The sequence below is a fragment of the Ixodes scapularis genome, unplaced genomic scaffold (genome assembly GCF_016920785.2).
Source record: "Ixodes scapularis isolate PalLabHiFi unplaced genomic scaffold, ASM1692078v2 PGA_scaffold1__304_contigs__length_218370807, whole genome shotgun sequence".
NCBI classification, from domain to species: Eukaryota; Metazoa; Arthropoda; class Arachnida; order Ixodida; family Ixodidae; genus Ixodes; species Ixodes scapularis.
The window spans coordinates 29,554,231-29,567,279 of record NW_024609846.1 but is presented as its reverse complement, the minus strand read 5'-3'; the positions used below and the strand labels follow the sequence as shown (position 1 = coordinate 29,567,279).

The 13,049-nt window shown below is 48.5% G+C and overlaps 1 protein-coding gene across 1 annotated transcript; it reads left to right on the top strand.

The window, feature by feature from the left end:
* Positions 1 to 2,810: 2,810 nt before the first annotated feature.
* LOC8039877 (glutathione S-transferase 1-like) lies at positions 2,811 to 12,676 on the top strand. Its single transcript, XM_029995195.2, has 5 exons — positions 2,811 to 2,966; positions 3,539 to 3,597; positions 6,730 to 6,871; positions 7,705 to 7,875; positions 12,542 to 12,676. The coding sequence occupies exons 1-5, from the start codon at positions 2,826 to 2,828 to the stop codon at positions 12,674 to 12,676; spliced, it is 648 nt and encodes a 215-aa protein (XP_029851055.2). The 5' UTR covers positions 2,811 to 2,825.
* Positions 12,677 to 13,049: the final 373 nt, after the last annotated feature.

Genomic DNA, 13,049 nt, shown 5'->3' with positions numbered 1-13,049 from the left:
ATACATAACCCGCTCGTCAAAATGACTTCTCGATTGCTACTAAAACCTGAATTGAAATACGAGTATCAGCTGCCTAGTGAAGCGCCAGCAGGTTAACATGCTCCTTGGTTCAAGAAGCGCTTGCTTAATTTTCGTAATTTTCCTGCAGCCTGTGTTGTTGACCGAGCAGACGACTGAAGCTGTTTCTTAAACGCGGATACGCACAAAAGCCCGATTTCGCGGACAGATAAGTCGCATGGTCGAGGCATGCGAGTTGGCTGAAAATTACTGCCGCTGGGAGAATTCTGCAGTCATGGCCGCTTTCCTTAGATGAGCAAAACTGATTAGTATATTACCGCCTCTCCAGAAGCCCATAGTTTCGGTTTCGAACGAAATCTCCGAAACGAAAGTTTGACATGAAAAGAACAAAACAAAAAAAAACTTGGAAAACAAAACTATGTTCTGCAAGTTTATCTGCACCGGCCACACTGAACCGTCTCAGTTCAAATACCTATAAAATTAGGCATTAAACAAAAGAAAATCTGTTAAATTGAACGCGCCACCTGTTCAGGCGGCCCGGCCGAGCCGACGCGACCTGGACTCAGCCGCCATGTTTGTTTGGTGGTGGCGCCCCCTATAGGTCGCTGGAGTCGCGATATTACGTTGCGGCGCTCTAGTGCCGCGCGCGATAACGTCGTGGCGCTCTACAGTCGGCGCTCTAATGTCGGCGCTCTTGTGTCGTGCACTTTGTGTTGTACAGCCATGTAAGAACTTCAATTTTCATGGTGTTCGCAGTCTTGGTTTTAGGGCGCAATGATTTGAAGCTTCCACCATGCTAATTACAAACACCACCATACTTGTTGTCCGCAAGGTAATGACGTCACGAAAGGGAACCATAGGAGGGCGCCACCAAAACATCTCGCCGCTAATACTCACACAACCTGGCAGATCTCCACAAGAAGCGGCCGCCAAAATGGAAAGTGTAGAGCGGCAGACAGCGGATGAGTGGGGAGCCACGTGACGGGCGCCCCGCTGCGGCGAGACACCGAAACACACTTGTCCCGAGCGATGAAATGTACACTCGTGCTCCTCGTGTTCCTCGCGCTACCGCTACTTTTCTCGTCGGGTTTGAAAACAATGTTTCGGGTCCTCGCCGCTGCAAAAGCTTTGCGCTGACGTCCAGGTTCCCTGAGGAATGCTCTGTGCTACCAGATCCTCGCGCTCCAAATCTGCGACCGGGCACTCCAGGGCTCCGTCGTCGAACCGCGAGACTTTGTGAGTATAGAGAACGCTATAGTAATACAAAACCTAAAGTCCCTAGATAAGAGTATCCTACTATAGTAGCGACATTCTTTAAAGCGCCGAAAGCGCGACGGTGCAGGTTTTAGGAAGCGAATGGCGGCGCACAGCAGAGGTTTACACTGAATGTCACCATTGGCTTCCAGCGGAATATGCTTTGTCATTTGTATTGGTTGTCGCTACTTGTAAAACAAGTATCAAGGGACTTTAACGAAACCCTAGCTATAAAGCGGGTTCTTGAGAATACATCTCAGTAGGATTATCTGATTCAAGATATTTACGAATCTGGATGAGGCAACCACTCCGGCTTGGAAAAAAAGACACTTTGAAAACCAAGTCACTTGTTTTATCCATGGCATTTGTTTCATCCAGAAATTTACGAATTCGCTGTGTATTATTCGCCTATTTTATACTCTGAATCCTTTCCGCATTGAGTTTCCAAATGCGTTGTAAAATTGTTTAACAGCAACCGATGCGTTAAAAAAAAAAAAAAAACTGAAACGAAGCTTTTTGTTTGTATTTGTTTAAGATCCATAACTCGAGTGAAGGTGTTTTAATGACTAAGCCTACATCCTCCTAGCTTAAAAATCGTTATAAAGGGGAAGAGTTGCGCGAATTGTTTTTATGTACTATGAAATAATTTATTGAGAGATAGGTACATAGCAGCTTGCTGTGTTCCCCTTAAGTCTTCACTTTAATTTTTTACATCGATTTTAGAACAAAGCGTGTGATTGGTCCCAAGTCCTTGCCGAACACTGACGCAGCACAAATTAAAAATTGCTGAGCAGAAGTTTTTTTTAGCATTTGTTTTTGAGGATATTGATGATTGTCGATTGTCGGGAGAAACCTCGACTTGAAATGTATTGAACGGCTTCAGTGAGAACATTTTTCTGGAGGGTGCCCTTGCTTTAAAGCATTTTGAGCTTGCACTCGAAGGGAAAATTTGTGAGCATGCACTTCGACGTGCTTGACCTTATGAAACATGCTCACACGAAAAAGTAGCAGTCCTTAACATATAATGCGATTCGTAATATTGCTTCTTTCCCGCGTTCGGTGCCGCGAGCACCCCCGCTAGCCTAACAAAGACTCCCAAAATTAGAAAATGCAAAAAAAAAAAAAAAAAAAAAGGGGGCTGATTTAAAACATAATTGGAAAGTTGAGCGTTTCGGTGAATCAACTACTGCCGAACTCTCGCAAAACATCCTGCCTGTAATCTTTTTTAGTGTGTCTGTATCCTGTCACGTGTAATCCAACCGGATCCTCAGTCCGTTTTACATCCTGCGTTGCAGACGACCAGACTCGGATCAAAAATGAATACGCTCGACTTTGCAAAATTTTCCAACACATGACAAGCACAGACGATCACGGGTACTCCTGGGGTAACATAAATACGTCAAGTTTTTTTGTTGTTTTTTTCTTTTCATTTGCGTGCAAATGCAATGCGTTGCGAGGGGCGCCCTGTAGGTGTTCGGAGGGAATAAAAGGGTACCCGGGGGGCCGTGCGAGTGCCAGTTCTCCTCTCGTGACCTTCGGCACTAGCAGCAAGCATGCCCGTCGACCTGTACAACTTGTCCCGGAGCGGGCCCTGCGCTCTGGTGCGCATGGTGGCCAAGCACATCGGGGTGGAACTCAACGTCAAGGAATTGAACTTCGCCAAGAAGGAACATCTTAGCCCCGAGTACCTGAAGGTAATCTCAACTTGTCCGGTCAGGTCTGTGGATGAATGCAGGGCAATTGCAGTCGCCGTTTTAAAGTGCACTTTTCTCTCACACTGCACTGCTAACCTTGAGGCCGGCATGACTCAGTTTACAAGGCGATTCGAAAATAAAAAAACGGGGTCATTTTTTTTTATCTCGTGTGTTGTTGTTTCTTGTTGGACACATGGGCGCATTCGCACAATTTCAAGAATGCCGGCGTAATCTTAAGCGTAACGCATAAACTTGGACATTGTTATTTCGCTCATCAATTTTTTCATCCATCCTCATGAGGTGGAGGCAGTGTTTATGAGACAGTCACGTTTTCGTGATTTCTTCCACTGGAGGAGGAAAAAACTGCGCTAATTGCCCTTTTTTCTGCTAGGGAACTTAGTCGGTATTCTAATGCCCTTCAGATTTTCTTTTTATAACATAAAAGTCAAATCGCTCAGATCGCAGCACATATGATATATCTTTTTGTTCGTCACAATGATCGCATAATTATAGCTCACGCTTTGCATCCGCGAGCGAGTGATAAAGTAAACGCATATTTGTCTATTTTCCAGATCAACCCGTTCCACAAGGTTCCAACAATCCGCGACGACGGATTTCTGATCTACGAGAGGTAAATTGCCGTCTTTTTCCCCAGTCACACCCTTTCCTTATTTATTTGTGATGTAAAATGCAGATATCATAAATTTGATATGTGACATGAAAAAATTAAGTTATAGGGATAACATGCGCGCGACGAGCCACTCCCTGAAGCAGCAAGAATGCACAGGCGCTCGCTGACGTTCCGTCGAGTGCAAGGCCGTTAAAGCGGTACGGAAACGATATGTTTCGACTTATTTATTTGTTTAGATGTGGTCTATGTTGTGCCGGCATCCCAGACACACTGGCATAGACTATTGTTTTTAGGCTGCCGGTACAAGAGTCGAGGAAACTAGTTTTGAAACAAACTAACCGATTTCGAAATTGCGTCGGGTGGCGGTCTGTGCTTTCTCTGCTTGTCGTCTGCTTCAAGAACATGAAAACGCCGCCGTCCTATGCGCCACTTTTCCCGCAATGTTTTTTTTTCGGTAACGTGATCTACCGCCGCGCTGTGAGTGGCCAGCGCGGAAGCTGCCACTCCGCCGCGGCGAAAAATTGACTCTATATTCCCTTCATAATTTCACTTCAACGCTTACAACAACAACCAACTGGGTGGAACCGTGCCGTTCAGCCGCTGCGGCTGACCAGAGCGCCGCGACGGCAGAAATCGCGCCGCTTTAGTGCCAAAATCGCTGCATGGGAAACCTGCTTTAGAGATCCGTGGAGATCATAAGCTGATTGCATACACAGTGCCAAAAACGCTTATATTGGCGAGGAACCCCTTCAGTACGATGATGCTCCATGGTGACCATGGTGCGACTGGATTTGGACCACCCTCTCGAATCTTCGAAGATTTAAAGGGGCCGAACTGGATATTGCCGTAGCAAAGGAGACCGATTAGTCAATCACCTCGCTCGGTTTTGGTCGTCTGCATATTGGTATTTGTTTGTGTTCAGCTAGCGGGCAGGGAAGGCAATGGTGCTACTTTCTCAGAATCCGGTGACTATAGCTCACACCAGCTCGGAGCACGTGGGCCGGAAGCAGGCGCTGCGGAGATCAATTGTCCTCGGTTCAATCCCCACCCCTGCCTGTTTCGATCAGGGGCCCTAATTTGAACACTCGGTGGAAAAGTCGGCGAGAAATCTTGCGGTCGTGATTGGCCAATGCGGCAGTTGACCTTGGCGCTGGATTTCTCGTCGACTTTTTCGCCAAGTGTCCAGATTAGATCCCTTGGATAAGCATCGTACTGGCGTGCGGTAGTGTATCACTACTGCCTAGTGCACGTTAAAGGCTCCAGGCTAGCGGTTGTAGTGCACTGACTAAATTACTTATCGACAGCTGAGAGAAAACCCGCCCATTGAGGCAGACTAACCATCAGGCTATATAAAAATACACACAACACAATTTTACAACGAAAACGGCAGTCCGAACATAAGCATTTCGCGGGGGAGGGGGTTCGCTTTCCCTCAACTAGCGCTTTTGCTTCTGTATATATATTTTTTTTTTTCGGAGGAATCCGGTATTAGAGAAGTAGATTCGAAGTTCAGATCACAGGCCCGTCAAGTTGCTAGCCTGCTGTTCAGAGACCGGTCGCTTCGCTTTCGTCATCGGCTACCTAAACGTTTACCGATAACGTCCACACAACGCAACTGCTCCTTTTGTAATTTAAAATTTAATTTGCCGATACGTTTTTATAGTATATAGATTTTTAGACTTGCTTGAGCCATTCAATGTTTCGAAGGATTGCTTTCAGTACTAAACAAAGAGCAGCCCTAAAAAAGTCACAGGTGCCTTGAAACGTCTGCCGCCTTCTCCAAAACCGAAAATTCTAAAATACCAAACGCTTAAAGGGGCCCTCCGGAGCTTTCTGCGATCGTCTGTTTATGTTGTTATATTGCGTAGTAGGTGCAAATTAATATGTATACAAAGTTTTAGATAACAAAACCGTTTATTAAGTAGATGGAACAAGAAATATATCGGGACTATTTTCTCTTGGAAGACGATCCCCCATTCCCTGCCCATCGCTAAAACTTGACCAATGGAAATGCTGCATCTCGCGGTGAATGCGAACGTTATTATTGCAACACTTTTTAAGCTTGTTGTAAATTAGGGATTGAGAAAAATGTAAACTGATTGTGGTGCGGGAAACATAGTCCGCAATTATCACTCCAAAACCAGCGAACTATGTTTTCTCCCCGCAAGCTTGTTGCTAGGGGGTGATGCGTCGGCGCGTCGGCTCGTCTGCTTCCCGGGGCGTCTGCCGGCGTGCGTTTGCGGGACACATGTTCCTTCTTCCCGTGGATCCCGACTCCGAAGCCAGCTTTGCGATCCTTCCACGTCAACCAGTCAAACTTTTCCTTGTCGTCTGTGGGATGCGACTGCGTATTGCAGTAGCAGCGCGACGGTGCGGTGCGACGAACGACGACTACCGAGCACAAAGTCCGGGTTCCTTGACGACGGTCCGCGCGTGTTCGAGAGATTCCTCCGCGGGTCGGCGGTCGGCCGCGTTGGTGACGCGCAATGACGCCGGAATCCTTCGCTTGCTATTGGGTGATGCGTAAAGAGATGCCCCTCCCGTTTTCCGGGGTCATCTCAGAAAGGGGGGCATGCCGGGGACTTCGATAGCAATTTTAGTAGGGAAATACGCCGCGCATAACCGTAATTTTACGATGTTTAGGATCCTTAGTGCCTGTAGATTGAGTTACCGCCATAAATAGACCATCGCAGAACGCTCCGGAGGGGCCCTTTAAGAGAGCTCTGCCAAGTTAGGTGACACGCAGTGCTTAAAGTCTCCCACCGGTGTCATTGGGTCTCTGTCATAATCATCTCGGAAAAGAGGGGGAGGGGGGTTAGTAGGACATAATTTGACAAGCAGCTTCCCTTTAAACTAATATGCACAACATCCACGCGCTGACACAGCCCTCGTCTGTGTCAGCGTCTGGATGACATGAACGAACGCTGCGTCAGAAACATGGCCAAATAATTTATGTTTTACCCATGGGTTTAGTTCTCCACTTCACCGCTTGTGGCGAGACGGTGGGATCTACTTCCCAAAGAGGTCTCAGCCCCCCGTCCAAATCCATGGGGGCGTTCAGATCCCCCGAGACCTCCCTGACTTTAGCACTGGGTAATAGGGTTCCGACAGATCCGGCAATTCTCCCCGCAGCACGGCCATCTGCCTCTACCTGCTGAACAAGTACGCTCCCGGCAGCGACCTCTACCCGAAGGACCTGCAGAAACGCGCAAGGGTAGACCAGGTCCTGGCCACCGTGACCAGCTTCGTGCAGCCTCGCTACGCGGAATTCTACGTGAGTTAGGGAATCTACTTATTTGTCGCTGAACAGGTACCATGTGGTCGGCTTACACTCTCAAAAGCTCCTGCTAGCATACTTCTTCGCAATGCGCTCATTGCAAACCCACATTCGAGGGTTGTGCAGTGCTTAACAGTAATGAAAACAAAATCGCTCGAGAAATCTTCGAGGCTCGTGACATTGGACGATTAGGGCAACAGTGCCTTAGAGCACACTCATTGTCCTTGTCAGATAAGGAACAATGTTTGTATAAAGGGCTAGGAACAGACAGTGATATTGCTGTAGATGACACGTAGCCTGGACACGGATATTAACCTTTTAGTTTTTGTGTTGGTTTGTTTCTTTCCTGGCTTCTTTTCTTGGCGTCGATAGTATTTACACCGGATGCCAACATGAATGAAGCTTCAGTTGTAAGTAGCGCCGTGTTTTTGTCCCTTTCTTATCCTCGGCTTTTGCGCTAGACGAAGTTAAAAAATCTATAGGCCTTCCACGGTTTTACACAGTGATGGTCATCCAAGGTTTTACTGTACTGCTGGGGCTTGCGCTGAGATAGGACTGCCAGTTACCACGGCAATCAAGCGACACAACTCAATTTCAACCTTCAAGTCATCACCCGCAAAGTAGACGCAGTCGAACACTATTGCGTGGACGTGCCTTTACTGTCACTATAACCAGGTAGCTTTGACAGAGTACAATTGCATTGTGTAACTTACTTGCCTATTAAAGCAGCAATAAATGTGAATAGGTGCAGAGTGAACATTGTTAGCTTTTATGATAAGCATGTCTAGACCCCAATCAAAACCAAATTTTTACTATCCTTGCCTTTCTAGAGAAATTCCATTATGCTAATGAAGAAGCCCACGGCACAGCAAGTCCAGGACCTGGAAGAGACTGCCCTCAAGGGCCTTGAGCACCTTGTGGGCGACGGCCAGTTTGCCGTCGGGGATGCGATCACCCTGGCAGACCTCACCCTGGTGGCGCACCTCAGCTTCACTATAACGGTGAGAGGCCGTCAACGAACCGAACACGTCGTCCGACGGACTCCAATTTTGCAAATGGCTCAGGCCTTCGTTGCTGGAAAGTCGCACTTATCATGCAACAGACACGGTGTCCCCTGCAGGCATGAGGGCATAACTATCTGCGCCTCAAGAATCTTCGAAGCATGCTTGAAACGTGCGTCTGCAGACAGTTCTCGTAGGACCGACGTGACAGTCAACGTCTGCGGACTCTCCTTTGCGTGATGCATTAGCAGTGTGGCCTTTGCTCGAGTGGTTGCCCCGTGCCTTGACCAGCTGGACATTTAGAACCATGTTTTAACCAACATGGTTCGTACAGTCATCCATATCACATACCACTCGTCGAAGGAACCGCATCCATATCACTCGTGGAATGAACACACGCACACACCCCAGCCCACGCAGCTCTACTACGGGGGGGGGGGGGGGGGCGATGCAGATAGGCACTGAAAAAGGGGGGGGGGGGTCGTGGGGTGCCACGCGAGCGAGGGGCGAAGGGTGTTGTGGCGGCGGGCTACCACCTGGGCTGTCGCTGACCATAGTGATGTCACTGCGCCCGTATTCCACCACGCTGCGGTGCGACACCTCCAATAGATAACACGGCCGTAGTGTTGAATGCGATGGCGTCATCAGGGAAGGCCCACGCTGGGCCCATATTGGATACGAGGATTACGTCAACGTTTGGCTCAAAGTTCAAATATGACTCGAAGCCGATCGCTGATTCGCCACTTGTTTCCAATGTGTGGTCCAGCCTTAATGACGCCATCTCATTCAGCACTAAGGCTTCGTTATGTAGGAGGTGTTGCGCGGCACCTCTTTCTCTCTAACTCTGCGCAAGCTGTGCGCGTGACTTTGACAAAAACTAAAGGGCTTGCTTTAAAGGGACCATGAAATGATTTTAAAATCGAGTTTCATCCACCGCACGTCGTAAAAGGTGTGAAAAGAAACACAAAAACACAAAGATAGGGAGCCAAAAAAATTATTTGCTATAGAACTTTTAAAAGAAAACTGGACTCTTTTGCGCCTTCCTTCCTTCGCCTGTTCACTACGATGCATCCGCGGAAATGGAGCACGTCAGCCAAATCCAGGTCGCCTATTGGGTGAGAGCCTACCTCACCAGCACCGCGATCGTAAACAATAAATAGCCGGCGAATGTTTCCTAAAAGTTTTGTTAAATAATATTCAGATCCACATTTTGTAGCATAATTAGAGATGTGTGGCGAAAATTGATAAATTTGATAATGCTGAGAGCCAAGCGCCATCTATCGTGTGGTAAACGAAGCAACTACTGCGCGTGCGCAGTAGGGCAGGGCCGACAGTGACTTGGGTGACGGCGACCGACGAACATTTATTTTCTTTGTTTTCCTTCCTCTCAAAACTCTGACTGACTGAACGTTTATTTTTCTACGTGTTCTTCCCGCGCGTGCCGACTTCAAGCAGCAAGAAAACAGTACTTAAAACAGACCACGACGAACAAGAACGCTGGACCCACCGACTCCGACGAAGCGAGCTGCTCAGAATATAGGCCTAGCAGGCATTCCGACTCGGCACTGCGTTGCTTCGTCGCAAGACCGTCTGCCTACAACCGGCTGGCGTGCTAAATGGAATATGCCCGCGCGACCCTTGTGGACCCTTACCGTATTATAGTTTGATCACTGACCTCAATTCTAGATTAAGAGGTGAGGTCAATCTCTTCCCCTTGTTTTCCGAGGCAGTGTTGACGAACACTCGTCGAAAAGGGACTCTCGTCGATTCTATTTTCTTGTTTTGTGTGATATAGAGCTGAAATAAACGCCGTATGGATTACCTTCGTAACACGGTATGTACACTTTGTTATTGGTATGCCATTTTTATTCTGACAGACTGCACGTCACTGTCGAGCTATAACAGTTCGTGGGAGGTATACGTACAACCCCGGTCCAACCTTTCTTTGCCGAGTGTCGCGTCAGTATCGAGTTGCAATCGTAAAAGAACGGTCCCGAAGCGCTTACAAACAGCGCGAATACAGCACTTCCATCAAGCGCGCGCGTCCGCTCCGAGTGTAAACAGGTATTTACGTGGCTCTTGCTGACACTCGTAGTTCAAACGTATCCTTTTTAACGTCGGCTCGCTCCTGCATCTCCGAGGCCGCGAAAAACGCCATCTACGTCGCTTTGCAAACGACTGACACGGGCCGGCCCTTCTGCCAACAATGACAGGGTGGTTGACTTCTGGAGTCTTCACCGGAAGACTCGCTGCACTTCCCAACAGGCATACCGGCGTATGGGACTAGTCCCATGCTGTCGCTGTAGCGGAACATATCTCATTGAATTTCGCTCAGCTGCGATGCGGCGATGAGAGGCGCCGATTCAGGAAATACGTCGGTGACATCAGCGCAGTAAAACCTACCGGCGCACCCCAACTCGTTGCCGCTAACACTCCCATTCTCCTACTGCCGAGAGAACTTCCGGTTCCGGAAACGGCCTACGTCACGGCTTGTTTTGCGGTCAGTTGGAGAGAATGAAAAAGTCGATATTTCAATAAAGTTTTGTGTAGAAGTTAATAAACCGATACGAAAACGGATGCCTGTTCGGCATTCAGTGAACATTGACGGTTTAATGTAAAAGTTATCTGGAAAAAGTAAAAAGGTCATTTCATGGTCCCTTTAACAAAGACCCGGTGGTGTCTTTCAGTTTGGCAGCTACGAGGAGAGAGAAAAGAGGGGGAGAAAATGACGCTTGCTGACGTCAGCACTTCGGAACAAAGGGAGCGTCGTACGTGTCACTCTCCCCTCCTTCTCCCTCTCTCTTTCTCTCTGTGGCTTACAGACGAGAGACACCGCCGGGTTTTCGTGAGAACGAGTGTTCTGATGATAACGGATAAAAAAAAAAAGCTTTCAGCCTTTCCACTCTGGTGAAGAAGGAAGACTAGCGAAGCCGTACGCTCGTCCCGCGTGTTTCTTCATCGTCCTCGTCTGTTTTGCGCGGTATTTCCTACGATGAATTCCCGCCAACTCGCCCAAGTATCCATCCTTCTATGATAGCTGTAGAGTTTCTGTATAGGCTCCCTATGGGAACCAGAGTTGCGCGTCTGTTTTCCACGTGCCGCCGCGCTGCTATTCGCCGAGATCCGATCACGTGAGGAGCCGGATCAAGTGTCGTGCAGGTAAGGAGACGTCGCGCGCGCCCCGGCGTACATTCCCCTGCTTTTGAGCGCGCCGCGCGCCCCTAACGCTCGGCGCCGTTATTCGCCGAATTCAGTCACGTGAGGAGAAGACTCCGCATGCCGTACAGAAAAGCCGGCGCTCCGGGGGTGAACGCGCAACTCTGGCTCCCGTAGGGAGCCTATACGGGAACTTTAGATAGCTGGAAAGGTGGCCGCCATCTATGAGCGACGGCGGCAACCAGACTGGTTGTCTGGTTGCAGGATCAAATCCAAAACTCCGTTGTTGTTGTTGTTGTTTTGGGGGGCGGGAAAATTTGTAAGGATACTATTCTCCCATTCTTTCTTGTGCATCGGTGTGCACTGAAAGCGAGCAGGAACGATGTAGGGAGGGTTTAAAAATCTGCAGATAACCGAAATTGAATAAGAATAACCGCCTATTGGAGATAGGAAAAAAAGGCGGAAGTCGTGCAATGTGCGATCGCGGTGTGTGCAGTGACCTTCGCACTGTTGACGGACTCGATCCTTTTCGTTTTTACTTTCTTTTTCTTGCGGAAGGAAGAGGTCATTTCCCTCCGTTTCGAAAAATATCATGCAGCTAACCTGTTGTGGTAGTTTCCTTGCCTTGAAAGAAAAACAAGAATCGTAGCATAACGAACAGTACTACGCGCTGTAATATTACCAGAATCCTCACAAGTGTGCCCGCTAGGGTGCGACCTACCTTGTTTTAAACCCTCGTCCTTTAGTATCGAGCCTTCTACCACCTGGCAGGCCGACAGTCGGTTTTATTTCAGGGGACGGGGCAGGAGAGGTTCACCCATGCCAAATTGTCCTCCTAAAAGGGGAGGGGGTCGACATTATTTGGGGGGGAGGCGCCCCCGTTTACCCCTCCCCCGCCTCCCCCCCCCCCCTTACATCCGCCCCTCTCTGGTTACCGCCGTCGCTCATAGATGGCGGTAGCGGTCCAGAGTTTTGTGTGGTTCTGTGTCGACATTTGTTTGGTACCGGACACGAAACTGGGGAAACTAGCCCTTAACAGCTCCCGTGTAAAAAGTAAAACGCCCATCCTCGATGTTGATTTATCTCAAGGTCGCTGTACGTAGTCACTGCCAGCCTAATAAAGGCCCGGCGTGTCCCGAGAATCTTCTGATCGTTCGGCAGCCAATAAGATTGCAGCATGAGCCGATAAGACCGTCGAAAACGAGTCACGAAAGGTGTGGACATGCTAGGACAAGCCCTAGCTGTGTTTCTTTAAATGTTAATGACTGTAAAATGTGCGGAATAACCAGCGGTCAAAGTTTCGTAGTATACCACTCCGTTCTGCAATGGAATCGAGCGAATGGGTTTGAACGCGGAAGGCGGCGTCACTGCATTTTTGTACGTGGCACGTGTATACACCCGTCAGGGAATGTCCGAAACACACCGGTGGTTTTGCGGACCTTAATGAGAACGTCCATGTCGAATCCGGTTTGACGTTATACTCAGACAGTGTCGCTTTTTTTCATTACAGCTGCCCGTTTTCGAGCGCAAAAAATTCTCTAAACTGGTTTCCTACTACGAACGCGTGTCAGCTCAGCTGCCGTACTTCGCTGAGACCAAGACTATGACCGAGGAGCTGGCGCAGAAATGGTCGGACCTGAAGTGAAGACCAAACCCGAGCTTCATTGTGACCATCAACTCGGAGCTGCTCTATTTCGGAATAAAATCCCGATGTGATCGTCCGGTAGCCAAGTGCTTTACTGATTCCACACAGGTTGTGCGGGTGGCATCGAACCACATCCGGTTCTCGCTCCAGTGGCGGAAGGAGAAGACGCGAGTGCCGTCCGCGCGTCTTTATTTATTTATTTGGTTTTTCGTGCCTCAAAACGAGTGAAGTCTTGGTATGAGACACCTAAATACAAAATATAGAATGTGCACAAACAGTTATACATTCATAACGGCAGGCATAAATCCACGCATACAACTTTATAGAAAATGTTTAAAAACGATATGGTACCAATGTGTAAAAAAGTGACTCA

Excerpts from the sequence above, each read along its gene's own strand:
- LOC8039877 (XM_029995195.2), top strand. The coding sequence starts at position 2,826 with ATGCCCGTCGACCTGTACAACTTGTCCCGGAGCGGGCCCTGCGCTCTG. Across the intron at positions 3,598-6,729 it reads GGATTTCTGATCTACGAGAG|CACGGCCATCTGCCTCTACC; the intron begins GTAAATTGCCGT and ends TTCTCCCCGCAG. Across the intron at positions 7,876-12,541 it reads ACCTCAGCTTCACTATAACG|CTGCCCGTTTTCGAGCGCAA; the intron begins GTGAGAGGCCGT and ends TTTTCATTACAG.